This window comes from Gopherus evgoodei, chromosome 15 (assembly GCF_007399415.2).
Source record: "Gopherus evgoodei ecotype Sinaloan lineage chromosome 15, rGopEvg1_v1.p, whole genome shotgun sequence".
In the NCBI taxonomy this organism is placed as follows: Eukaryota; Metazoa; Chordata; order Testudines; family Testudinidae; genus Gopherus; species Gopherus evgoodei.
Window position 1 is genome coordinate 20720034 of NC_044336.1, and position 26205 is coordinate 20746238.

At 42.3% G+C, this 26205-nt stretch overlaps 1 protein-coding gene across 1 annotated transcript; it reads right to left on the bottom strand.

The window, feature by feature from the left end:
* Positions 1–2319: 2319 nt before the first annotated feature.
* Positions 2320–25216, bottom strand: CRLF3 (cytokine receptor like factor 3). The gene is given in 9 exon segments (XM_030533900.1): positions 2320–4441; positions 5795–5868; positions 5871–5901; positions 12467–12599; positions 13588–13810; positions 14968–15145; positions 15653–15740; positions 18958–19165; positions 25011–25216. Coding segments are annotated over 9 exon segments (1401 nt in total). The 5' UTR covers positions 25215–25216; the 3' UTR covers positions 2320–4179.
* Between the last annotated feature and the right edge of the window lie 989 nt (positions 25217–26205).

Below are 26205 nucleotides of genomic sequence, written 5' to 3' on the forward strand. Positions count from 1 at the left end.
CTTCTTTCAAAGGAAGGTAGACTTTGATACAAAGGAATTCAGCAAAGCTGCTTCTTGACTAGTTGGAGTAAGCAAATAACAATAGTAATGGCCAGACAGAGTCCATATGAAAGGAGTTTTCAGAAGAGATGGGGAGATACTGCCGGGAAGGCTTGGTGTTTCACCAGCTCTGATTTTGTGGGAAGGAATAGTCATGGCTAATAGTAGGTGAGCAGAAGGCAAGGGTGTAGTGAGGCAGTACCTGAAGTAGGCTGCGTCACATTCATGGAGTGCTTAAATATGCAGTTTAGAAATGAATCTTGAAACGAAGGGTACGTCTACACTACAGGATAAATTCGAATTAGCTTAAACCGATTTTATAAAACAGATTATAAAGTCGATTGTGCGCGTCCACACTAGGCACATTAATTCGGTGGTGTGCGTCCATGGTCCGAGGCTAGCGTCGATTTCTGGAGCGGTGCACTGTGGGTAGCTACTTTAAAAGAATGAGGCCAATAATGTCGATTTGCGTCCACACTAAGCCTAAATCAATATAGTAATATCGATTTTAGCGTTACTCGTTTTGTAGGAGTACAGAAATCGATTTAAAGAGCCCTTTAAAGTGATATAAAGAGCAGTGTAGTGTGGACGGTTGCAGCATTAAATCGATTTAACGCTGTTAAAATCTGTTTAACAGTGTAGTATGGACCAGGCCTAAGAGGGAGCCAGTGGAGTTGTGTGAGGGTGTTTATTTTATGAAAGGAGGCACCAGCATAGGCTAAACTGAGTAGGAAGCCACAGAAAGGAGTTGCAGTGAGAGGAAATTAAGGCATAGGTACGTTAGCAATGTATATGAACAATGATTATGCGGGTTGTGGCAAGGTTTGCAGACCTAAATAATGAGCAAGGCAAGTTTCAAGTATGATACCATCTTTGGTCATGTGGCAAATGAACTAACTGTGGCTTAAAGGGAGAAATTATGCTTGTCTTGTTCTTCCCAACAGTAGCACTTCTGAGGTTAGAGGGAAGAATCACCAACCGTGTTTACACTTCAGTAGCAGGTCCTGTGAAAATTACTAGAAAAGAACTCCATACAGAAAGGATAATAGTAAAGCTGCACTTGGTCTGAGTAGATATGTTTATGGACAGACCCAGTTGTGCTGGTCATCTGATCTACGGACTTACTAGTAGAGGGCTCATCTATACTTAGTTTGAACAGATGCTGAGGCTTACTCTGGAGGGAGGGGTAGGGAGAGCAGTATAAGCGGTGCTAGCAATTAACAGACATGCATAGAGTTCAGGGATCAACTTTTATTCTTAAAAAATAATTTCACAAGACATCTGTCATTGAGGTAAGTGAGCATTATGGCTTCAGAGAACATACTTTCAAAGTTTCATAAGCAGTTTTGTATTTACAACCAGCTTTTTGCATGACTAGTATTTAGATGTGGAACATGTTTTGAAGCAGTTGCAAGTGTCAAACCTTCATCTGCTGAAACCTTTAATTGTGTTGGAGAGCTAATGCTACAGTAATACGTTCTTTAAAAGGATTAACAGTACAGGTGAGTACTTTGGTGTTTGAAGAGTACCTATTTAGTAGTTCTATGTGGCTAGCCTTGGTGATCATCTGCAACAAATCTGTCCTTACAAACAGCTGGAAGCTGACATCTTGGATAATGGCAAAAGATGGGTTTTTAATCTAAGTGACTTACCTACTTAAGCTTAATGATTTCAGGTAGACTGATTTGACCTCATTATACCCTCCCTAAAAGCTAGACAGAGTGATGGTCTGCAGTAGTGCAAGGGGCTTAGTTTACCATGCTGGACATTTCTCAAATCTTATACAAATGTACCAGTCCTTACTACAAATAATTTTTTAAGGCTAGTTTGTTAGTAGGTACTGTGAACAAGCTGACAGAACTATCTCAGGTAAAGTATACTGAATCATGTGAACAAAGCCCTATATAGTTTATCTCCATTTTATATTTTGATAGTTACCTATCTTACCACTCTTTCACAAGAAGGAGGTGTACATTTGCCTCTCAGCCCTCGTCCAGACTAACCCGTGGCATCGGCGGGTTAAAATCGATTGCTCGAGGATCGATATATCGCGTCTAGTCTGGACGCGGTGTATCGATCCCCGGGCGCGCTTACATCGATCCGAACGGAGTTCCGGAATCGACACGGAGAGCCGCGGACATCGATGCGGCGCCGTCCAGACTGGTGAGTACCTCGATTTTAGAAATTCGACTTCAGCTACGTTATTCTCGTAGCTGAAGTTGCGTATCTAAAATCGATTTTAATTCCTAGTCTGGACGTGGCCTTAGAGTGAATACCCTTCTTAAAGATAGCAATCTGGCTCTCTTTGCTTAAAGTAGAGTTTTATGGCTGTTAATCATACACACCCTGTACTTAACATCTGGACTCACAGGGAAAGGGATCAGAAATATCCAATAGATAAGGCATGGGCATATGAACAAACTTTTGTCCTGCTACCAGCTTCAATGCTAACTTGACTATTGGCAAGTTATACCCTCTATTCTGCTGTAAATAGGGATACTACACTGAATAGTCTTAAAAAGCACTTTCCTAGGTATAGATGAACTATATTATGTTAAAAAAAAAATGCATCAGATCAGTGGCCCATCTAATCCAGTACACTAAATGTCCTATCAGCTGCTTCAAAGGAAGAAATCCTGCACTTAACCTGTTCCCAGAGAAAGTTTCCTCCTAATCCCCAATGAACACTTTATATGATAAAGTTTGAGGATCCAAAAATTTCGGTGGGTATTATTACCTGTAGCTAATTCTTAATTCTCACCATCTTTTCACAGTAAATCTTAATCTAGTTCTGTGGTAGCTGAGGAAATTTTTGGTATCTGCTTGAAATTTCTACTTTTCACTTGCATTTAATATTTCTTGTGTAACAAGAAGGGGAATAAAAGTTCCTACTTCAGCTTCTCCCCACTTTGAACATGTTCTCTAATGTGAATAATCCCTCCCCTCTTGAGTTTTTTCCATGCCCCTAATTGCTGCCAGTCTTAAAATCAACTTGCTTCTCCTATATCCTTTAGGGTGAAGACAGGAAAAGTTCATAGTCCAAATGGGATAATTTTATTTGTGACTGGTATAAGGGGCATCTGTAGCTACGACAGCCATGGGTATATTTAAATGAAAGGAATAGGGCAAGATCTTACGATTGTATGAACTGTTAACAAAAAGCTTTATAAAATAACACCACCTGTACTTAAAAAAAAAAACTGCCACAATTGCTTAATATACACAATACTTGCTTTGAGGTAAAGCAAAGGTTTTTTATATACTTACTGTATGTTAGGGCTCTAAACACTTTTTTGTTAACATGCTCTTGTAAACTAAGTAACACTAACAGTCTCTGGATGAGAAACAGGACTAGATTAATACTGTTACCCAGTCATTTTTAACTACCCTGTTCAAATTCATAGTAAATTCCTATACTACTACACATTATTATAATAGAGCAAGAAAATAAGTTACCATTCTTTGCTTTATGGTTTGACTTAAGTTCCATAGTTAATGGTGCTATGAGGTGGGGGGTCCTAAGCATGGTCCATGTGGTTTATCAAACTTATTCTAGAAGACACAAACTACTGTTCACTATTTGAAGGTAAGGCACATTGGTAAAGAAATTAGACACTTAACAGCCTGACTACATATTTCAACATACTTAAGGCTCAGACATTCTTATTTTTGGGGAATGATGACAAACCGTACCACACCCAGAAGAAAATATATTATGCAGAACCACAACAGTTCTGCCTTTTTAAAGTTCAAGTTGCAGCATTCTGTAACAGTCTACCTGAAATTTACTATGATAGTTTGCTCTTATTGGAGGTGGGATAGAGAAAACTTTGGACCATTAATCCTAAGCCAAGTGTTACAGGGTTGTTTCACAGAACAGCAGCATAAGCAAAGTTCATTCCATTCAATACAGGTACCCTGAGGTTTTTCCAGTTTTTATTCCAAGGCTGTATGAAATTAATTGCCTGTTAAGCTTTTTATAGAGTAAAAAATCATGTTTTCCATTATTTTGAAATGGATCTAAGTACACCATGTGACCTTCAAGTGATGTAAAGACAAGTTTTGTTAAACCCCAGTTAGATACCACAAGCTGGAAAAATGAATTCAACTTTTAAAATGTACAGCAAACAACTAGACAGGTTAAAACACTAACACCTTCCAGCCGGGGTAGGAGAATGAACATCCAAAATATAAAGAACCACATGAGTGATCAAGTACCCAATCAAAAACTACTTCCCTGTTGTTAGAACTGATGGTTACTCTGAGTTTGGTGTTTCCTCCCTCGTTGCTGTTGGGACCTAAATGCACAACTTCCATGTCAAATGTCACAGTTGATCCACAAGTAACAGCAGGCAATTGGTTTGTCATCTCTTTGCCATTTACAAATACTGCCCCTGAAACAGTCAAGATATTTAAACTTTTTTTTTACAGTGCATAATGGTCAGGGGCAGAAGTTAGCTGCCCCACTGATGAAGCACTAACACCCCTCCTTCCCCCTCCCAACAATGTGTATCATCATGTAATTTGCTCACTACTCAAACCCAAAGAAAACTGACATGTAAAATCATAATGGAACTTTGTAACAGTGATACTAATTCTGCCAGTCTCAGCTCTTCCCAAAAACAAAATAGGTGGCATTCACAAAACATTTTAACCAGTACCTGTGACACTTTGCACTGGCATAATAAGCAAATATACTAGCTCAAACATAAGTGCATAGGGTGCCACTATTACATTCTTTATACACATCAGGAAACAATCAACTTAAATGTTTTCACTTGCCCTCCCATCCCAAACTATTAACCATGACTTTTCAGCAATAAAATAGAAACTAGGGTTCACAATAGCTCTTAAATATTCTATTTAAGTTAAATACAGAGAGAGAGACAAGGATTAATTACCAAAGATTGCCTTTGCTTATCATGGACTGACTGCACTATCAAGGTAGGAAAGTTGTCAGTATCACATATTCTTTCATTGTTAATTGCCTGAGGGCAGGACTCTTTAGGTGTTTGAGCGGTGCTTGGCAAAAGTTTTGGGTAACTGATGAATCAAATGGAAGCTTACCAGTTGTACTGTTCTCTTTATCATGTAACCTTAGTAAAAATCAGTTGTACTTTTCTTACAAAAAAAAAGAATGGCCATACTACTTCAGACCATGCTCTATACAGCCAGACCACTATGTTGTCTTGAGAGTGGCCAGGGCCAGAGTGCATCAGAGGGAATGAACAGAACAAGACTATTTATTAAGTGTTCCATCCTATCAACTGTCAGCCAGTCCCAGGTTCCTGTAGTCAGTGGTTTAGGGGACACCCAGAACATGGGATTGCATCCTTAGCCATCTTGACAGATTCTATCCTCCATGAATGTATCTAATATATGAGCACAGGGGCGGCGTCAATAGGAGCGTCAGTAAAAGGAAAGCCAGCTCCAAGCAGTTTTTGTAAATGGACACTAGTCTCAAGAACTGAGTTGTTTTTTTGAAGTCTTAGAGAACACCCATCAAATTACTAAAGCATACACACTATTAACAAAACTTGTGAATGTTAAGATATAGTACACTTCCATGTGGTTCACATGCAATAACAGAATTGAACTGCTCAGGGTGCTGGAAGCTGTACAACACTTCAGCAAAAGATCAGCAGTTAGAGATAAATATGTTGTAAAGCACACAATGTACATGAGACGTGGCCAAGATCTTCATAAACAGAAGATTATATTCAACAGTGCAATATAAGTGAGCTCAACCATTTGACTAATGCATACTGCTTTATCTCGCTGTAGTGAGTCATAGCCGGTCTGCTGTTCCACACAGACTCCTATACTGGTCTGCGTTTGTCTGGCTGGCCAACTGTTTCAATTTATATAAGAAGCAAAGTTCTGAATGACCAAAACCCAGTAAAACTGCACGGCCCGGATTCATACCGAATCAGCACCTCTTTATAATGGCCCCAAGGTGTCCACCACAATTTCAACGCAAACTTTGGAGACCACCTCTGCTGACTAATTGATCATGTAGGTCTTTAAGACCAGCTTCACCCTATACTTCTCTTCAGCTTGTAGTAGATGCTCATCTGGCATAGAAGTTACAACTGTATCTTTCTCTCACAATTTTCTTTTTGTTTTTTGGTTAAAATATTCCCCCTAGTGGTGTAGCCTGTGGCCTGCTGCCATGTTCAACAGGCACAATCACAAATTTAGTCGTCTATCAAACTGTCACATCACATTTTAAGGCAAAATGCTCTACTTTTGGCAGGTACAGAAGCCCCATGTGCAGCAAAATCTCCTTAAAAGGGACTCAGAACATAACCCTGATTTAAGTTATAATAGAGGGGTTGAAAAGTGGGTTAATGTAGATGATATCCATGACAAAAGGAGGAGGAATCATGCAGAAGAATAAGGGTGCAATCTCTATCAGATTAACACTGTACACCCTAAAGGATATAGAGAAGCAAGTTGCCATTCATCTATTTGAAAGGAAAAGTAGGATCAGTAGTGCTAGCCACTGTAAAAGGGTAATCATTGCAGTGAAGCTAGAAAGGCATTTGTAATTTGAATAGACTTGTACCTGATATTTGCACATCAATTAGTTAGGGTATTGAAAAATAACCCATGATCTGGGCAACTAATGCTCAAGGGCAGCCGGCTGCCACTACAGAATTTCTGAGCTTACTAGACTTCTGCCATGTGCATAGTTACCCTTGTTTGTCTAATCTTTATTAGAAGTTAAAGTGACTGTCACTAAGGAACCGACCAGCCATACAGCCTTATTAATAGCAGCCCTGTATTGGGGTCTGGATTAAATCACCCCCTCAGGGTGAAACATACTGATGGTTGCAGGTTGTTTCTCTAGCTTTATTATAAAGAGTAGCAGCTCCCTTACAATTATGGGACCCTAACTCATCTGGCTAACTTTCTTGGATAGGAAACCATGCCTTGGTGGGGAAGGTGGGGGCAGAATCTTAAAACAAGTAACAGGAAAAGTAATTTGCAAGCCTGGCTTCTGCCAAGATGAATTTATAATTTTGATAAAGAACTGACAGTGAGACTTTCCCAATGATCACCAACAGATGTGTGTGTAGAGGACCACTGAAACCTAATGCCCACATCCCAGCCAAAGGCCAATAATCAGGCCTATAAAGGGGAGGGAGGCCATATAAGCTGTATGTTTAAAGATACTTCTATAATGGTCTGTTTTCTTCTGTCCTGTGAATCATACATTTAACCTCTTACTTCTTTGGTGTTTCCCCTAAAGATGCTGGGTAGTTTTCAAAAAAGCCCAAGTGATTTAGACTACTACATTATGTTGACTTTCAAAGAAACAGACTACTAAGTGGCAAAGTCACTCCTAAATCCCTTGAAAACCTAACCTGCCCTGTTTTGGGGGGGAATCGGTTTTCACTGGAGCTGATACAGCTAATAATTTATAGCATCAAGGCAGTAGAGGTGTTCAATGCTTATTTTCCTTCAGTCTTCATTAAAACATTTAATGGTGACCAGATACTTAACACAATTAATATTGTTAAGGGGGAAGGAATACAAGCCAAAATAGGGAAAGAACAGATTAAAGAATATTTAGATAAGTTAGATGTATTAAAGTTGTCAGGGCCTGATGAAATTCATCCTAGGGTACTTAAGGAACTAGCTGAAGCAATCATTTTTGAGAACTCATGGCAGGGGGGTGAAGTCTCAGAGGATTGAAGAAGGGCAAACATAGTAGCTATCTTTAAAAAGGGGAAACAAAGAAGACCCAGATAATTATAGACCTGTCAGCCTGGAAAGATACTGCACCAAATTATTAAACAATCTATTTGTAAGCACCAGCATGATAATAAGGTTATAAGAAACAGCTAGCATGGATTTGTCAGGAACAAATCATGCCAAACCATCCTAATTTCCTTCTTTGACAGGTTAATTTTCTAGAGGATGGTGGAGAAGAAGCAGATGTGATATATCTTGACTTTAGTGAGGCTTTTATCACAGTCCCACTTGACGTTCTCATAAGCAAAACCTATAAAAATGTAGCATAGATGAAATTACAATAAGGTTGGGGCACAAAGTAGTTATCAATGGTTCCTATCAAATGTGAAGGATGTATTAGTGTAGACGGGTAGAGTACTATTCAATATTTTCATGAATGACTTGGATAATGGAATGGAGAATACGCGTATAAATCTGCAGATGACACTAATCTGGAAGGGGATGCAATTAGATTAGAAGGATTAGAATTCAAAGGAACCTAGACCAATTGGAGAATTGGATCTGAATTCAACAACATGGAAACCCAGACCAAGTACTACACTTAAGAAAAATCAAATGCACAACTACAAAACGGAGACTATCTGGCTATGCCAGGGGTTTCAGTCTTTTTCCATTTGCAGACCACTAAAAAAATGTTGTATGGAGGTTGTGACCCCTTTGGAAATCTGAGGCATAGTTTTGTGACCCCAGGGGTTATTGGGTCACAGGTTGAAAGCCACTGAGATATGCAGCAGTACTGCTGCAAGGATCTAAGGGCTACAGTGGATCACAGATTGAATAAGAGTCAATGTGATGCAGTTGCACCCAATAAATAATAAAGCTAATATCCTGGGTTATGGAGCGTTATGTAGTACATGTCCTGCGCTACTTGGCACTAGTGAGCCTCAGTTGAGTCCTGTGTCCAGTTCTGGACACCACATTTTATGATTGAACAAACTACAGGGAGTCCAGAGAAGAGCAATGACAGTGATAAAGGGTTAGAAAAGCTGATCGATGTGGAAAGGGAAAAAAACACTGGCATGTTCAGTCTCAAAAGACTGAAGGAGGGCAGGGGGGGAACGGATAAGTCTTCAAACATGTTACAAGCTGTGCTGTGCTGTCTATGTCCACTGGAAGGTAGGACAAGAAGAAAATGGGATTAGTCTGCAGTAAGGGAGATTTAGGTTAAATATGGAAAAAAACTGTAAGAGTAGTTAAGCACTGGAATAGGTTTGAAGAGAGGTCTGGAATCCCCATCATTGGTGGTCTTTAAGAACAGGTTAGACAAACATCTGACAGGGATGTCTAGGTATACTTGATCTTGCCTCAGCATAAGAAGCTCGTCTTGATAACCTGTCGAGGTCCTACGTTTCTGTGATCAGTCAAACTTCACAAAGATCAACAGCCGCTTCAAGAACTGGAAATTAATAAAGCCCTTTTTATTACATTTTATGATTTGAGAGTAGTCTGGCAAATAATTAGTTCCTTCCTTCAAGATGGACAGAGGAAAATCCAAATTGGAACCATGGTGTACTCTCATATTCGATCAGATTTTTCAGTTCTCTGGAAACCATCACTGAGATTTTTTTTTTAGCTGAAAGCTGTTATAAAGCAAACAAAAATCCAAGTGGTCTTGAGTTTGCATTTTGAATTGATCCACAATGAGAAGTTTTGTACAAAGACCTTAGATAAGGTTTTACAATATCTCATCTGTGATATTTATAGCGTTCATTAAGTCTAGTCATTACTGCAGTTTTATAAATATTAAACTTAGAAATGTATCTGATATCGTTATGTCTTCGTACATTAGAGAACACCAATTCTATGCCTCTCCAGTTAATGCAGCATCTCTTTGATTTTTTGTCTGGAAATATGTATGTTTCCATAACACAAAGCTGACCAAGTGCACTAGCTTATCTGTAAATTTAAAACCCATTTTCAAGTAAGTGATCCATGGCTTTGATCTATCACTTCATGCACATTGGTGTATATGACTGAGCAGATCACAGAAACAAGCTGTACTAGTAGTAGAGGGAAGACAGAGCAATTACACAAACAGCAGGACAGAACAACTGGACTCAAGGGCAACAGTGTGGAAGTCCTTACAAACATAATATGCCAACACACACAGTATAAAGACCATGGGCATGGTGGCAGGCTGGGCACCCCAGTAAGGGGGTAAGCTTAAATTGTTAACAAGCCCATGGGTTTGGTGCAGGACACCATTTCTTAGCTTAATATTTTGTCAATTCCAGCAGCAAACCATCCCAGGAAGCACAGCCCTAGACAGGAGGAGTCGTATATAAGGGAACTTTTAGAAAGACTTTGCTATGACTGTCTCAGTGGTGTTCAGGGATAAACTGCTATTCATTTTACTAATGAAAACCATTTGATCTAGAATCCATGTTTAGGATGACTATTTTTCTCTGCAGTTTTGGAGAACTTGTGACCTGGAGTTGCTAAGCGTATCAAGAACATGCAGTAGAAAAACTATTTAACAGACCATGTTTTAAATCCTATATCATCACTTTGTTGGAAGGCAGCATGCAGCCCACAAGATGTCCTCTCCTTGTAACTACAGGGAGTAGACAGATATACAAGATCAACCATAGGTTTTTATAGTTAATGAAATCGAACACCCCCCAGTTTCCATTAATCTCAAAACAGAGAGATGCACAAGCCACCATCCATCATATGCACTTATTTAGGAATTAGCTGTAGATCGATTAGGCTAAGCCTGCCACAATCACCAGGGCACACTGTGTCGCCCCTGTCAGACAGCCTCATTTACCCGGCTATATCATCTTGAATTGCTAGTGCAGCTGGACTAATCTTGTCTTCCTACTGCAAGGTTAGCATTACAAACACTTGCATCTAAAGAGCCGGGGGTGGTCACCCTGGAGACTCTCTCACCATCCCTTCCAAGCACAGCTCCATGGGGGCAGCAGAGAACTGGGAATAATGTTGGCCCAGACCAATTACATCATACCCTCAATTATAGCCTCATCTGAATGTCTTGGTTGGTGACACTCCGATCAAACAGATCTAATTATGAGAAGGGGACATACAAAATGCTGGTTTTATTACAGCTTTGCTACTCACTGGAGGGGCTATTATGCCTCCTGAATATATGACAAGAAGATTATCTGTAACATGAGTCTTGCCCGTTTCTATCCAGGAGCCTGGTTATCCCTTTGTGAATGTACCGTTGAAACAGATGGATAAAGCCAAATGCCAAGTATTGCAGCTAGTGAACTAGCAGAAGTCTAATATATGCTTTGAAATGGGAAGCTCTTGTGGGGATTGGGGAAGTAACAACCTATTTTCTAACTTTTGAGATTCTCTTTAAAAAACAATGTTCCATCACACTTTCGCAGACACAGTGTGGGCTAGTGCTCTGTCATACAGAAACATGATCTTCCTCAGAGAGAATGAGCAAAATCCACACTACAGAAAAACTGCACATCGAAAGAATTTTCATCTTTGTTACCAATATGAAAAGGTAAGAGAGTCACTGGTGTGAAACGGAACGAGGGAAAGCCTCAACGCTCTGCATTTAATAGCACAGATGCTTCTGTGCCAAGCAATATTAAGCCTAGTGTTTTATTTGAGATGGAAGCTGTGGAGCTCTTTGCATCCATGGAAGACAATGGACAGTTGAATATGCCCTTGTCTTATGACCATCCAAAGCCAACAGAATCCAAGTTTCAGGGTTAGGATTAATGTAACATCATCTAGAAAGCTACCTCAATAAACACCATAATCACAGCCCCTAAACTACCAGTGGAGTTTGCAGCAGGACTGTCAAGCCTATTACACAAAAACTGTCAGTCTGTGTAATAAGAGAAAGGTGGGGAAAAGCTATGGCTAAGTCTCTAGATCTATAATCACAACTGACACCGCCTGGCAGATGAGACATTCCACAGGGACTCTCTTCTTCCCCAAGCCAAACAGTATCATCTCAAGGGAAGGATTCAGTGCACAAAAGCTGCTAAGGTTTCTAATCTCACTGTTGCGCCAAATTAAATTCTTAACTCTGAAAGTAAATTCCCCATGCTACCTTCTCCCCTCAGGAGTTTCTACAGATGGCGACCAACAGTCATCTGACCAGAGCTATAATGATGCTAGAGGTGGTATCTTTTTGAGAACTTACTCCACTGCCAATCAGTCATTCTTACACTGTCACATGAAAATAACGCTCCAACAGTCCTAGAATAACCACCTAGGAAAGAGGTTACTGTTTAGGAGACCTAATCCAAAGCCTACTGGAGTTGATGGAAGAATACCAATGGGCTTTAGATTAGGTCACAGCAGTTGCTGAGAAGCACCAAAAAAGCTCTAAACACCCCACAGGTCCACTCAGTCTAGGCTAATTTGGGGACCTCACTGAGGACGGAATAGAGCACTTCAGCTCCTGTTCTAGGTTAGGATGGATCCCACAAGAGGGTCTTGGACTTTGTCCTGAAGAACTAAGAGGTGGAAGCAAAGAGAGGAAGGTTCGGGCTTCACATACAAATGGGACTGCGTATTATGTACACGCCACTAAGTCAGTGATTTGGGAGTTTACAACTTAGAGGCACAGTGAGGTTTGAGTTCTCTGTACAACACAGCGATAGCAAAATGAGACAAAACAGGTAATTCCATTTGCATAAGTGCCTCATGCAATGGCAACACAGCATGTACTTGCCTGAACGTTAATGTCTGCCCACAGAAGTAAGTAGGAGCTTTGGAGTAGAGCACACCACATGACTGAGAATCATTTCGAAGTGCTATGTTTCTTCGACTGCTCAGGCTGTAACCCTCCAAACCTGCTGTCCATTCTTCAAACAAACACAAAAACATGAATTACTTCACTGGCTATCACGTGGGGAAGGAGCTTCAGTTGGCTGCCTCCAGTCTTTTTACTTCATCTGCAAGTCAGAGCCAAAGCTCTGGGTCTAACCTCTCATTGATATGCAAAAGGAGTGAGAGAGAAATGAGGCATTTTTTGTAATATTGTGATTGTTGCCAAAAAGATTAACCTGCATTTGACTCTTGGCTATGATTACTTACAAAGAAGTGAAAAAATGTATATTACACAGTTTCCTTATAAAATTAATTGGGACTAGAGAGAAACTGGCGTTTCCCTCATTTCCAGCCAGTTTAAGAACTAGCCTTATAGACATTTACAAATTTATTAGCTGTAGATTTTCTATAATAATGAGGAAAAAAAATAGGAAAGATCTTCAGTTGCATCAGTCAGTGAATCTTGCTAACCCCTCTGCTACTTGTCTAAATAACATCACAATGAGATAGGACCTCATTTCTCAATGGAAGCCTAAAAGTTCCACCCTCAAGGAGAGCAAAACTCCAGCTATTACAGAAACCAAAAATCCTTGAGGAAAGCCAGAACGAGAGTGAACGCTCCATTTCTCATTACAACCAATACAAAAGGGAAGTAGGTAGAAAACCCCTGCAAACAGGCTCCGACACAATGACAGATGTGAATTTAAAATTCTTCATGAAACATGAATCTCACACTGGCATTTCCAAAGTGCAGGTGCTGCTCCAGCCCAAGCATCAGGTTGATAGCTACCATGTGCGCTACAGAACTACTTGCAGTTAAAACTAAGCAAAGAATCCAACTGTAGAAGGGTACGTAGCTAATTACCTTGTATTATGTAGATACACATTTAATTCCATACATTGCAAGGCAGCAAACTCCATTGTCTTCAGACAGCAAACAGCTCCACAAAATCTACAGCACGTTATGGGTTTTTCACACACACACACTATAAGCTTCAGAAGACTAACAACAAAAGTTTATACCATGAGGAACTAATGTAGAACGGCCAGTTTGAGGAATACTCCATGGACTCCATTCCTGCCGTCCGTCACCCCGGGCACAGACTCTGAACTGGTAATCAACATTGGGGTCGATATGTAGTACTATGAATTCCATCTCTGAGCCAACATACACATCTTCAAAGTGATTGGCAGTACTCTTGCGATACTGAAGCCTGTAGTCTTGTGGTATAAAGTCATCATCCACCTAAACAGACATTTATTCCATTAACAAGGGATCATGACCATTTCTTCCCTGGATTTCTTTGAACTACAATGTAATCCAGTAGCAGTGCAAGTTAGCAACATTTGTCCTTTGCAAGGTAAGGTGACCAATGGCTGGTCTTTGTTAAAACAACATCCGAAACACAACATTCTTTCATACTTCTGGGGAGGAATGGCAAGGAAGATAGAGCTATCAGCAGCAATTTACATATGTATGGTCCTACCAACCGTACCTTTGATTTAGTGAATTATAAAGGAATGCCTTCTGAATACTGAAGAAAGCAATTAGCCAAGCATCTGATACAAAATCTGAGGTTCTTTACTCACCCACTGTACCTACCAGAGTACCAAATATTTAAGGATGCAGAAGTTTAATGGGGTAGGGACTGTTTATCTCTATGAGTGAAATCCTGGCCCCACTGAAATCAATGGGAGTTTTCCACTGTTTGTACAGCACTTTGCACAATGGGGCCCTACCTGCAATTACCTACTGTAATATATATCACCACCAAGTATGGATTCTACAAGATGTTTATTTCTAGGTCAATCTGTGCTTCTGACAAATACATGCCACTAAGACCTATTTCGGCAATTGCTATTTAGATGATGGTGTCACAGAATTAATATTTCTGTACCACTCATCTGTTTAGTGGGAAGTGTTACAGGCTGGTTTTTGGTTTTGGGGAAAGGGGAGGGCTGGGTGAGGTAACCTCCTGCCTCTTCCATTTCCAACAGTTTGGCCCAAGAAGAGAGGAGGAGTGGGCAGTTTTTTCAGCTAGCTCTGGTTGTAGACAGACCTGCTGCACTAACTGGCAGATGCTGGGAGACAGCAGGTACTATCAAGCAGCAAACAGGTAGCCCAGTGCCAGACTGAGTGGTCTAAGGGCTGGATTCTCACGTGAAAGTCTTCATCCACACACACGTGCCTCAAAATCTACCATAATGTGCACCTGCATCAAACCATAACATACAATTTCTTCCAGTGTATTTTAAATCCCAAGTCAGAAGGAGAGGATTCCCTTGATGGAGGAAGAAATACAGCGTGAAAGTGACATTCAGTTTGAGAAAGAATACTTCTTTTTTCTGAAACAGGGTCTAAAAGAGAACCTGAGTGACATTCATTCAAGAGATTTTACTCACCTTACACCACCGGACTAGGATACCGCCAGGCTTCTCAGTAAGCTCTTCTATCTGTACAGGTGGCCGAGACGCTACAGTCCCATGGCTGAAGATTTGATTTTTCACTATAGTAAGAAGACAGTCATCCAGCTGGGCAGATAAACAAGGCACATCAACTAAGGCGGGCACTTCTGGCAAGCTAAGGAAAGAAAAATTGCTGACATGTAAGGGAACAGCTTGTATACAATTCTATTCCAGCCATACACTTAAAAGACAACACATGTGGGGTTGATTATTTTTTTTAACTCTATACTTCAAGGGACTGGTTTTAAAAATTAGAACATTAAAGGAATTCCAGACTTCAGACTTAAAAGACCGAGGAAGTAGCTAATATTTTAGGCCTAATGATGTCATCTGTGTCTCAGTAATCTCTTCTCTTTCATTGGGATTGACGAAAACTATTGCAAACAGACAATCCATATTTCAAGAGAGACCATCTGAGGACTCAACACTACTTGAATGATCAAGGCCAACCCCTTTCAGAATCTATATGTAAGTGGGACAGCAAAGCCTGAAATAAATTTGAAATAAGAGTACCTAATGTCCATTGCCTTAAAAGGGAACAAAAAAAAAACCTATGTAGAGGTATGTTAATAATGATCCTTGCTGCATTCTCAAATCCCTCCACCAGACTGATGTCTCTTACCTATCCAGCTGAATGTGCAAAGCCTTTTTTGTAAAGTTGCACAGTTTTTCATTCTGCTCTCCCATGACCTCATGGATGACACACTCTCCTGGAATGAGAGAGTAAAAAAAATGTTCCTGGTATGAAAAATGTCCCAAGAAAAACAGTCTTCATATCAAAGAATAACCAGTGCTGAAGTGAACAAACAGTTAAAAAACAATTTCAGTGTTTTCAATGCTCCTGCAAGACACTTAGCTAGAACATATCAGTGTTGAAATTCTATTAGTTAATAGTATAACGCCTATATAGCATCCTTTGATGACAATCTTAAAGAGCTTTGTAGGAACATCCATGAGAGAGTTAGGTGATTTGACTGAGGTCCCAGACAGGAACAGAGCTGGGACCAGATGCCAGAAATCATGGCTCCTTATCCTCTGGCTCCAGCACTTGACAGCCCGACTACTTTAAGAGGGAAACATCATCAGAGAAAATGTGGAGCATCTTTATCGATTAGAACCTGAAAAAGCTAAAACTGGCAAATAAATTATAACAGTTTCAACAGTGTGCAGAATCAGGCCCTGCTCATCATCACTAATGTAATTTTTTTTTCAAATGTAACATTCTATGATAGTCTGTGCAGTGTAAGGTAGGGATAGATAAACAGAAAGCTTTTCAAACACATCAGCTTTGATCCCCTACATTTACGTGGAAACCCCTGAAGTTACTCGAAGATCTACAGTGACTTCTGCTTAAATCCAGCTTGGACTCTTCCCAAGTTTATCATCTGATGAGCGTACAGTGATCTGTGGGAGCTCAGTCCAGTTCCAAGTAGACAGTTGCCAACATTTAAGAAAAAAGAAAAACGCACACTATATTTAGCAGCAAAAGACTGAATGTCCATGAAGACTGAACTCCCTTCTTGCTCGGAGGTGGCCCCTCTAGAACAGAGCCACTGTATAGTAAAACTTTTACTGCCACTGTCCACACAGGTAGCTGTGGCCCACTGGATTAGAAGTAGACTAGTAGCCAGGGATCCGGGAGCTCTGATATAAGGTCTTATCAGACTTATACAAGTTATGTCACCTCTTGTGGTCAAATGGAGATGGTGTTAATACCAGCTTCACAGGAGCAGGCAAAACTATTTGGAAAGTGACAAATTGCTTTGGTGGATACAGGACTTCATTCAGACAGCCAAGTCAGAAACTTCCTTAAGCACAAAACTCACATCCAAGTGCAAGTAGCAGACTGTACGACGTGTTGCAGTTCACAAACCAGAGAGCACCGTGGAAGAAACTTAAAGTTGAGACAGACAAGAACAATGCAAGGAAACAACCAGCCCAGTCATGGCTGAAGCAGGCCACAGAATAGGTTCTCCAGTGCAGGGACATAGTCAATAGCGACATTCCTTTGTGACTAGCTATTTATTTGGTAATGATATGGAATAGTTTACCCTTAATGGGACACTTCGACACTTCTATTGTTTTCTGTCCCAACTGCAAATCTCCTGGAGAAAAGCAGGACTTTCCTTGCAGACATAAATGGGATGTGAGAGAGGGAAAGGTCAATGACAGGCAATATAGTATAATCCTTGAACTTTTGTACACTATGTTTTTACTCCACAAACTCCAAATAATTTCGCTCCAGTCCCAAATGCTGGAACAAACATTCACTCTATTTTGGCAGAAACTCATTTTCCAATATAGAATAAACTCAAATCCAAAATTATTTTCTCCTAGAGCAAAAGCAATTAGACCACATAGGGTGAAATTTCCCCCCTGTGCAAAGGACTAGCACAAGGATCGGCATCCTTTGGCACACGGCTCACCAGGGAAAGCCCCTGGTGGGCCGGACCAGTTTGTTTACCCACCGCATCCGCAGGTTCGGCCAATTGCAGCTCCCACTGGCTGCGGTTCGCTGCTCCAGGCCAATGGGAGTGGCGGGAAGTGGTGCAAGCCGAGGGATGTGCTGGCCGCCCTTCCCGCAGCCCCCATTGGCCTGGGACTGCGAACCGCAGCTAGTGGGAGCCGCACTTGGCTGAACCTGTGAATGCAGCAGGTAAACAAACCAGCCCGGCCTGCCAGGGTGCTTACACTGGAGGGCCGCAGGCCAAAGGTTGCCGATCCCTGGACTAGCATAAGACCTATGCACCACTGAAGTTCCGCTTAGGTTTAAAATAAACTGCCAGCTCAACAGTACCAAAAACAATACAGATGTTTTGTTATTTATGAGGGCATCAGAGATACATTTTATTTTAAAGAGGCCAAATACAATCCATTGCTTCTACTTTGGTGGTCTGGAAGTTAACTTTGTGGGAATATATACCCCTGAAAGCAGGTACTCTCCCCCGTAACGTTCCATACTTCAACCCATTTATACAATAATCCTAGGGTTATATACCAAAATGCTAAAATACGGATCCTCATAAGCAAGCATTGATATGTTTCCACCCACTCCACCCCCAATTCTGCAGAGATCTTTAAACCTTTACTAGTGTTGGTTTAGTATAGGCCCATTTCAACCAAAACATGCTGTTCGTAACATGCACTACGATCTACACTGGGGTGGGCAAACTTTTTGGCCTGAGGGCCACATTGGGGTATGGAAATTGTATGGTGAGCCATGAATGCTCACGAAATTGGGGGTAGGGGGTGGGAGGGGGCTCCGGACTGGGACCAATGGGTTTGGAGGGCAGGAGAGTGATCAGGGATGGGGCAGGCAGTTGGGAAACAGGGGAGGGGGTGAAGGCTCTGGCTGGGGGTTTGGGCTCTGGGGTGGGGCTGGGGATGAGGAGTTTGGGGTACAAGAGGGGGCTCTGGGCTAGGATCGAGGGGTATGGAGGGTGGGATCAGGGCTGTGGCAAGGGATTGGGGCATGGGGGGGAGGGGGATGTTCAGGAGTGCATGCTCTGGGCGGCGCTTACCGCAAGCAGCTCCCGGAAGCATGTGCCCCGCTCCAGCTCCTATGCGGAGGCATGGCCAGGCGGCTCTGCGCACTGCCCCGTCCACAGACCCCATCTCTGCAGCTCCCATTGGCTGTGAACTGTGGCCAATGGGAATGCCCCCTACAGACAGGGTATCACAGAGAGCCACCTGGCCACACCTCTGCATACTATGTAGGAGCTGGAGTGGGGGTCATGCCGGCTGCTTCCTGGGAGCCATGCAGAGATGGGGCAACCCCCCGACCCTGCTCCCTGATGGGAGCTGAGGGCTGGATTAAAAGGTCTGACAGGCTGGATGTGGCCCACCGGCCATAGTTTGCTCGCCACTGATCGACACTAACCTTTAAGGGAAGACTGATAGGAATGTATATTTTAAACAGCCCCCTACCTTCCTGGAGCAGATCATCAGCGGTACTGACTCCATGTTCTATTAGTTTCTGGCATTCATCCAATGGCTTGATGCTCTCTTGTTCTATGGCATCCACTTCCTGCAGCAATAACACTAGTCGCTCATCCAGCAGCTTCCACAGGGTCCCTTTTAAATCATTAAAATGCTGCTCAAGTACATCCCTTGTCAGAGCTGCACTCTCTCTGATCTGACTCAAGACAACAGAAAAGAGAAGGATTCAGGGTGAGCAGCTGCAAAGAAATATTCCTTTATCATTGCGTATCACATTGCCAGCATTTGCTGGTGGAAAGCTCTATGCTAGGTCAACTTTTACAAAGGCTCTCAGACAATTAACAAACCTACTAGGATGGTGTCATTGTAGGATACTCGTTTGATTAAGGGTACAAAGCAGGGGAGAGAAAAGGTAGTGAGGCTACCCAAGCAGAAAGACAAGAAATGAAAGCAAAGCAAAACTTGTAATCTTTTAGAGGATTAAGAACAATGAGGAAAGCCACATGAAACTGGAAGAGAGGAGAGTATCCTTAGGACAATTATCTCCCCCATACACAAACTAAGGGCTGGTCAACACTACAGGGGAAAATCGATCTTAGATACGCAACTTCAGCTACGTGAATATCTAAGATCGAATTACTCACCGTCCTCACGGCATGGGATCGATGTCCGCAACTCCGTTCGGGTTGGTGGAATTACAGAATCGATATAAACGCGTTCGGGGATCGATATATCGCATCTAGATGAGACGCATTATATCGATCCCCAAGCAATCGATTGCTACCCCCTAAGAGTGATGAGCCTACAGTAATAGAGTCACAAATCATGTGGCCAACAGGATGCCTTTGGCCAACTACAAGGTAGCCATGGCCAAAATAGCCCAATGCAAATGAGACATATTGAAAATGTAACCAATTCAAATTAAGCCAGAACATATTAAGTAAATCAATTTATTCTGGGACTACTAGACGATAAAAGTGTGGCCCTCTTTACTGTAGTATTTGAGCACCTCTATCTTGAGGTATTTATTCTCACAACACCCTTGTGAGGTAAGACAGTACCATTATCCCCATTGTATAGATGAGGAACTGAGGCACCAAAAAGGGTAAGTGACTTGCCTGACATAACAGAGAAAGCTTGTAGTAGAGCAGGGACTTGAACTCGTATCTCCTTGGCTAGTGCCCTAACCACTGGACAACCCTTCTACTTTACTCAACAGATTTCCTTTCCAGTATCTATAAACTATGTAAGTCTCCTGAGGAGAGTAAATACATTAGCAGCTTATTTATTCTCAAGTCAGGGAAATTTCTCCTCTCAGCAGAACTTGTGTTCATCCTCAACAAGAACATCCATAGACACTACTATAACCTACGGGCTGCTCCTTAGAGCTGCAAGTCTTGAGCGGGTGCATTAAAAAGGGAGAGCAGCTCAGCTACACAAGAAGTTTTAGAACAGAGTTACAGAGCCTTAATATCATGGGTTGTATTGAAAGCTAGAGAGAGAAAGTGTCTCAGCCAATTGCACAGGACCTGTCATGTCATTAACACATTAAGCAGCAGTGTAGTATTTCCCATCCATCCAGAGCACTAAAACAATGAAATATCCACTCCTTGTGCAGCCGGTCCTTCCCACACACTGGATTCACGTTAGTCGTGAGAATGGCACTGCAGCACACAACATTAGAACAGAGATATAACTGTGTGTATTTTAACATGTCAAAGATCTTCACTGTTGGCTCACCACATTGTACTTGAATATTTCAGCATGCAGAGGCCTTATCCAAAGCCCATTGCAGTTAGCAGCAGGACTTCACTGACTTCATTGTGGTTTGGATTAGGCCTATCACAAATATGACCGGCCAGTATTTGAAGAAACCTACAAGTCAGCTCCACAGAGTGGTTTCAATGTTTACTCGGTCTGTCCATCTGTGTGTTTGAGTCACTAATTTAACTTTAACAGGCAATTTCTAAGTTACAAGAAGACTATCACATAGTCTCAGATCAGATCAGACAAGTATCCTGTCACGGCTGGTACTCCAGAAGAGTAAGAAATCCTGCATTCAGTATCTCTTCTTTCTGCCTATATTTAGAGGCTTAACCCCAGAAGGGTGAGGGTCTGAATCCCTTCCAAAACTTACTTTTTTTGTATTTACTATTACAACTCTGAATAGTCTTGTTATCCATATAGGTGATCGATCATTTGTTTGAATCTTACTACATTTTTTGCCTCAATCTTGGTGCAACGACTTCCATGGGCCAACTTACACAATGTGTGAAGGGGACTTTTGTTTTGTTTTTAAATCAGCTGGAAATGGATCACCTTTGAGTTTCATTGAATGTTTCCCTTCTTCTTTTATTAGGAGTCAGGGTGAACAGTGACTATGCCACCTTATCCATTTTGATTCTATGGATATCGTAAGAATCTTTATTAGAAAAAGATGTTGTTACAGAAAGTTTACTACAAAGTTGATTAAGAACCCATTACATAGGATTTTTTTTAGGAAGGAAACATTTGAATACGTGAAAAATTAATCACAAGCTAAAAGTTAGAATTAACCACTCCACTATGAAGTGCTTTTATGATTTACACACATAAGGAAATGCTGCAATATAAGCCAAGCCCTAGATGTAATTTCTAGATCTTTAGAAGTACTGACAACTAACACAGGAAGCTCTTGGGTTAGGTAAAGTAAATTTCCTCTTCAAGCAATCTTCATGAGCCTCTGCGGCTGCCACACAGCTTGGCTTCCCCTCACTTGTTATTTTACGATTTAAGAAAAAAAGGAAGTGTTTGGCGGTGTATACGCGAGGCGGGGGTGGAGGATGACAGAAGAGAATGGTTGTTCCCCCAAACCCATTACTGTTTTAGATGCGTATACAAACTCAATCCGTATCAGAATCTCAATGCTAGAGCTAGGGATGTGCGAAGAGAAGAGAAGATGAAAATACTGAAAGTAAAAACACACACAGAGGCTCGAGAATGGACTTGAGTACTGTAGTAAAATGGTCCTAAAATGGAGGTTGATGCTGCAATGCTAAGTGGTCCTGCCAGCTGTAGCCCAGTCTAGGATTCTTGAGATTTCCGAAGGCTCTTGTCCCCATGTGCATCCTGCATAGTTGATTTACGTCCTCCTTTGTCAGATCTCTCGTTAGCATAAACTCAACTGTGGACAACTTAGCAGGTGACCGACACAGTGGAAAGTGAATCCAGGGGAACAGAAACAAATGCATACAAGCACAGAACCATACAGCAAAGAGATCAACTGAAGTCGCAGGAACAAGGAAAGATTCAGTACTAATGAATGCAAAGTCTTGTACTCAGGGAGAGGAAACAAACAGCACAAATAAAGGTGAAGGTAACTAAGCAGTCACACCCACCAAAGTAACAGAGCAGTTATACTCACCATGCTAAATCAAGTTTACTGTCATTTGTTCCATTATATGTTATGTTAATATGCAGCACTACCACTGCAGCGGGGATTGCAAAGTTTGGATGAGAGCAGCAGTCCCCAAACTTTTCAGGATCACGCCTCTTTTACCCCGTCTGTCCCCCTTCCCTCCGAGCCAGGGCCAGGAGTGGGGACAGGATGCGAACAGGGGTTAGGGGGCCAAGGCCACAGCTGGGGGCAGGTGTGTGTCCAGGAGTTGGGGCCCCGGGCCAGGAGTGGAGCCTCAGGTGCAGGGCCAGCAGCCAAGGTCAGAAGCAGAGCTGAGTGGCATTCCCTCCCTGCGCCCCATGGGGGTTGGCCCAGGCCTCAGCTGCACTCCCCTGAACAGTACTTCACCCCTCCCGTGGGGGGGAAGGGCTGGGCACTCCAAAGTTTGAGGACCTCTGGACTAGAGGCATCTATGAGGCTCATTACCTTGAGCAGTTTGCAATAACAACAACTTTGAAAACCACTGTGATTAATGAACATTAATCCTCCACTTGGTCATAACATCAGGGCACTAACCCACATAGGTTTACAACAGAGTTCTATAGTGCTGGGATCAGTTTCAAGGAAATTATCTGATCACAACAGAAACGAGGAGTCTGGTGGCACCTTAAAGACTAACAGATTTATTTGGGCATAAGCTTTCGTGGGTAAAAAACCCACTTCTTCAGATGCATGGAGTGAAAATTACAGGTGCAGGCATTATATACTGACCCATGAAGAGAAGGGAGTTACCTCACAAGTGGAGAACCAGTGTTGACGAGGCCAATTCGATCAGGGTGGATGTAGTCCACTCCCAATAACTGATGAGGAGGTGTCAATTCCAAGAGGGAAAATTGCTTTTGTAGTGAACCAGCCACTCCCAGTCCCTATTCAAGCCCAAATTAATCGTGTTAAATTTGCAAGTGAATTGTAGCTGAGCAGTTTCTCTTGGAAGCCTGTTTTTGAAGTTTTTTTGTTCAAGTGTGGCTATTTTTTATGTCCAGGGAAACTGAAGTGTTCTCCTACTGGCTTTTGTATGTTACCATTCCTGATGTCTGATTTGTGTCCATTTATTCTTTTAGGTAGAGACTGTCCAGTCTGGCCAATATACATGGCAGAGGGGCATTGCTGGCACATGATGGCATATATCACCTTAGCAGATGTGCAGGTGAATGAGCCCCTGATGGTGTGGCTGATGTGGCTGGATCCTCTGATGGTGTCGCTAGAGTACATATGGGGACAGAGTAGGCAACGGGGTTTGTTACAGGGATTGGTCCCTGGGTTAGTGTTTCTGTGTCATGGTGTATAGTTGCTGGTGAGTACTTGCTTCAGGTTGGGGGCTGTCTGTAAACGAGGACTGGTCTTCCTCCCACTGTCTGTGAGAGTGAGGGATCATTTTCCAGGATAGGTTGTAGATCGTTGATGACGTGCTGGAGAGGTTTTAGCTGGAGGCTGTATGTGATGGCCAGCGGTGTTCTGCTATTTCTGTTGTTGGGCCTGTCCTGTACAAGGTGACTTCTGGGTACCCGTCTCACTCAAGTTTTACTTAAATCTACAATACCCATGTGGGGAAGTGAGGAAACAGATTGACAGAGCAAGACAGGTACTCAGAAGTCACCTACTATAGGACAGGCCCAACAAGGGAAATAGTAGAACACCACTGGCCATCACATACAGCCCTCAGCTAAAACTTCTCCAGCACATCATATTTATGCCTGCATCTGTAATTTTCACTCCATGCATCTGAAGAAGTGGGTTTTTTACCCATGAAAGCTTATGCCCAAATAAATCTGTTAGTCTTTAAAGTGCCACCGGACTTTGCACTGTTTTTGTGGATACAGACTAACACAGCTACCCCTCTGACACTTGATCACAAGAGAAAAATTCTGTAAGATTTAAAATAAATGAAAGATCACTCCACAAGATGAACTAACACCAAGAGTGTTCTCAAGTCTACAAAAAGCAAAGACATTCAGGGTACGTCTACACTGAAGAGTTAAACCAGATAATGGGTACCTGAGTCTGAATGCATAGGTATGGAGTCAAGCGATTATATGAGAAACTTCACTTTGATTTTTTTCCTTAAAAGCAGATTGCTATCTTTCAAGGTTGCAGAAGAAAAACTTTAAAACGGGAACTCTAAAAGCCCCCAAACCAGAAGGTTGATAAAAACTCCAAAATTTTAACCTCTCATTATTTTTAAGACAATCTCATGATCGGGGGAGGGGCAGGCAGATTAATTAATTTTTACTTCTGGGAGCTGGCGAAACAGGGGCAGTTCTCATCTAGAGCTGCGCAGTCTACCTGCATCAGTTTTGCTCAGGTCATGCTGAGAAGATTTCCTGCCCCGCCAAAGTGCCAGAGACTCGTTTTAAATTGAAGTGTGGACGCCACATCATCTGAATCTGTCCCAGGAAAGTGAGGGGGGGGTGTTCCAGCCCATGGACTAGGTGTGTCCCTACCCTGCCCCCCACTCAGTGTACCCCAACCCCTTGCCCCTATTTCCTCTGCCCCAGCACAGCCCCACCCCCGCCAGCACCAGGCCCCTGCACAGCTCTGCGCCCAGCTCCCCTTGACCCCATGCACCCCAACCCCCAGGCCCCGGGCTGCACTCCCAGTGCCCCACCTGCTTGCGCGCCTGCTGCAGCCCCCGCAGCCTCTGCTGCAGCTCCCGCCGGTAGCTCCGCGCCGCCTCCACGCTCTCCCGAGCCTCCTGCAGCAGCAGCAGCGCCTCACCCTCCGGATCCATCCCACTCCCTGCCCGGGCTGTGGGGACCCGCTGCTGGCAACAGCCGCCCGGGCTGGCCTCACACCCGGAAGCGAGCCACATCCGGCCAATGAGCCAGGCAGGAGGGCGGGGCACAAGTTTAGGGTTTTTTTTGTTGTTGTTGTTTTAAATCAAGGAAAACTTTATTGATACCCCAAAATGTACATATGGCACACAAGCTAGCATTGGTGGAGCAGAAGGAAAGCAGCCACCAAACCCAGGTCCTGATTGCAAAAAGCCCATTCAGAATTCAAGGCTACCTATGTTCATTCAGGCCCATCACTGAAAGCAAACACATCATTATACTTATGTTACCTAAGACAAATACATTGATATGTACAATAAATTACCATGTAATTTATTGTTACATTTTACATGTCTACACACTAGTAAACTATTAATTAATTAGAGCAATGAAACTACAGTCATTGCATTAAAATTAAACTATTTTTAATTTGAAATTTAAAAGTCACTCTGTAACACAGGAGGAAGGATGATCTGGGGTTAGGGTACTAGCCTGGGGCTTGGGAGAACTAGGTTACATTTCCTGCATGGCCTCAGGCAATTTCAGTGGAAGCTTGGAACCTAAATACCTTTGTGGATCTGAGATTTGGTTGCTTTGTGCCTCACTTCTCCAACTAGAAACTGGAGATAACAGTACTTTCTTTCCTCACACAGCTATTGTGAAGATAAATACCACTGAAGATTGTGAAGCACTCAAGTGGGAAAGTAATGGGAGCCAGATAAGTACCCAGGATAAATACATAGTATTAATTACTTAGAGCTTTTCTACACTGGCAATTTACAGCGTTGCAACTTTCTCGCTCAGGGGTGTAAAAAACACACCCCTGAGCACAGCAAGTTTCAGCACTGTAAAGCGCCAGTGTAGACAATGTCCCAGCACTGGGAGCTTTGCCAGTGTAGACTAGCCCTTATATGATGTATCTGGCCTTGCAAAAATCAACTTGTCCAATCATGAGGGACAAGTAATTTTTTTCTTATGCACTTAAGGCCCAGATACTGCAAGTAACTCCAGCTGGGTTTACCTCTACAC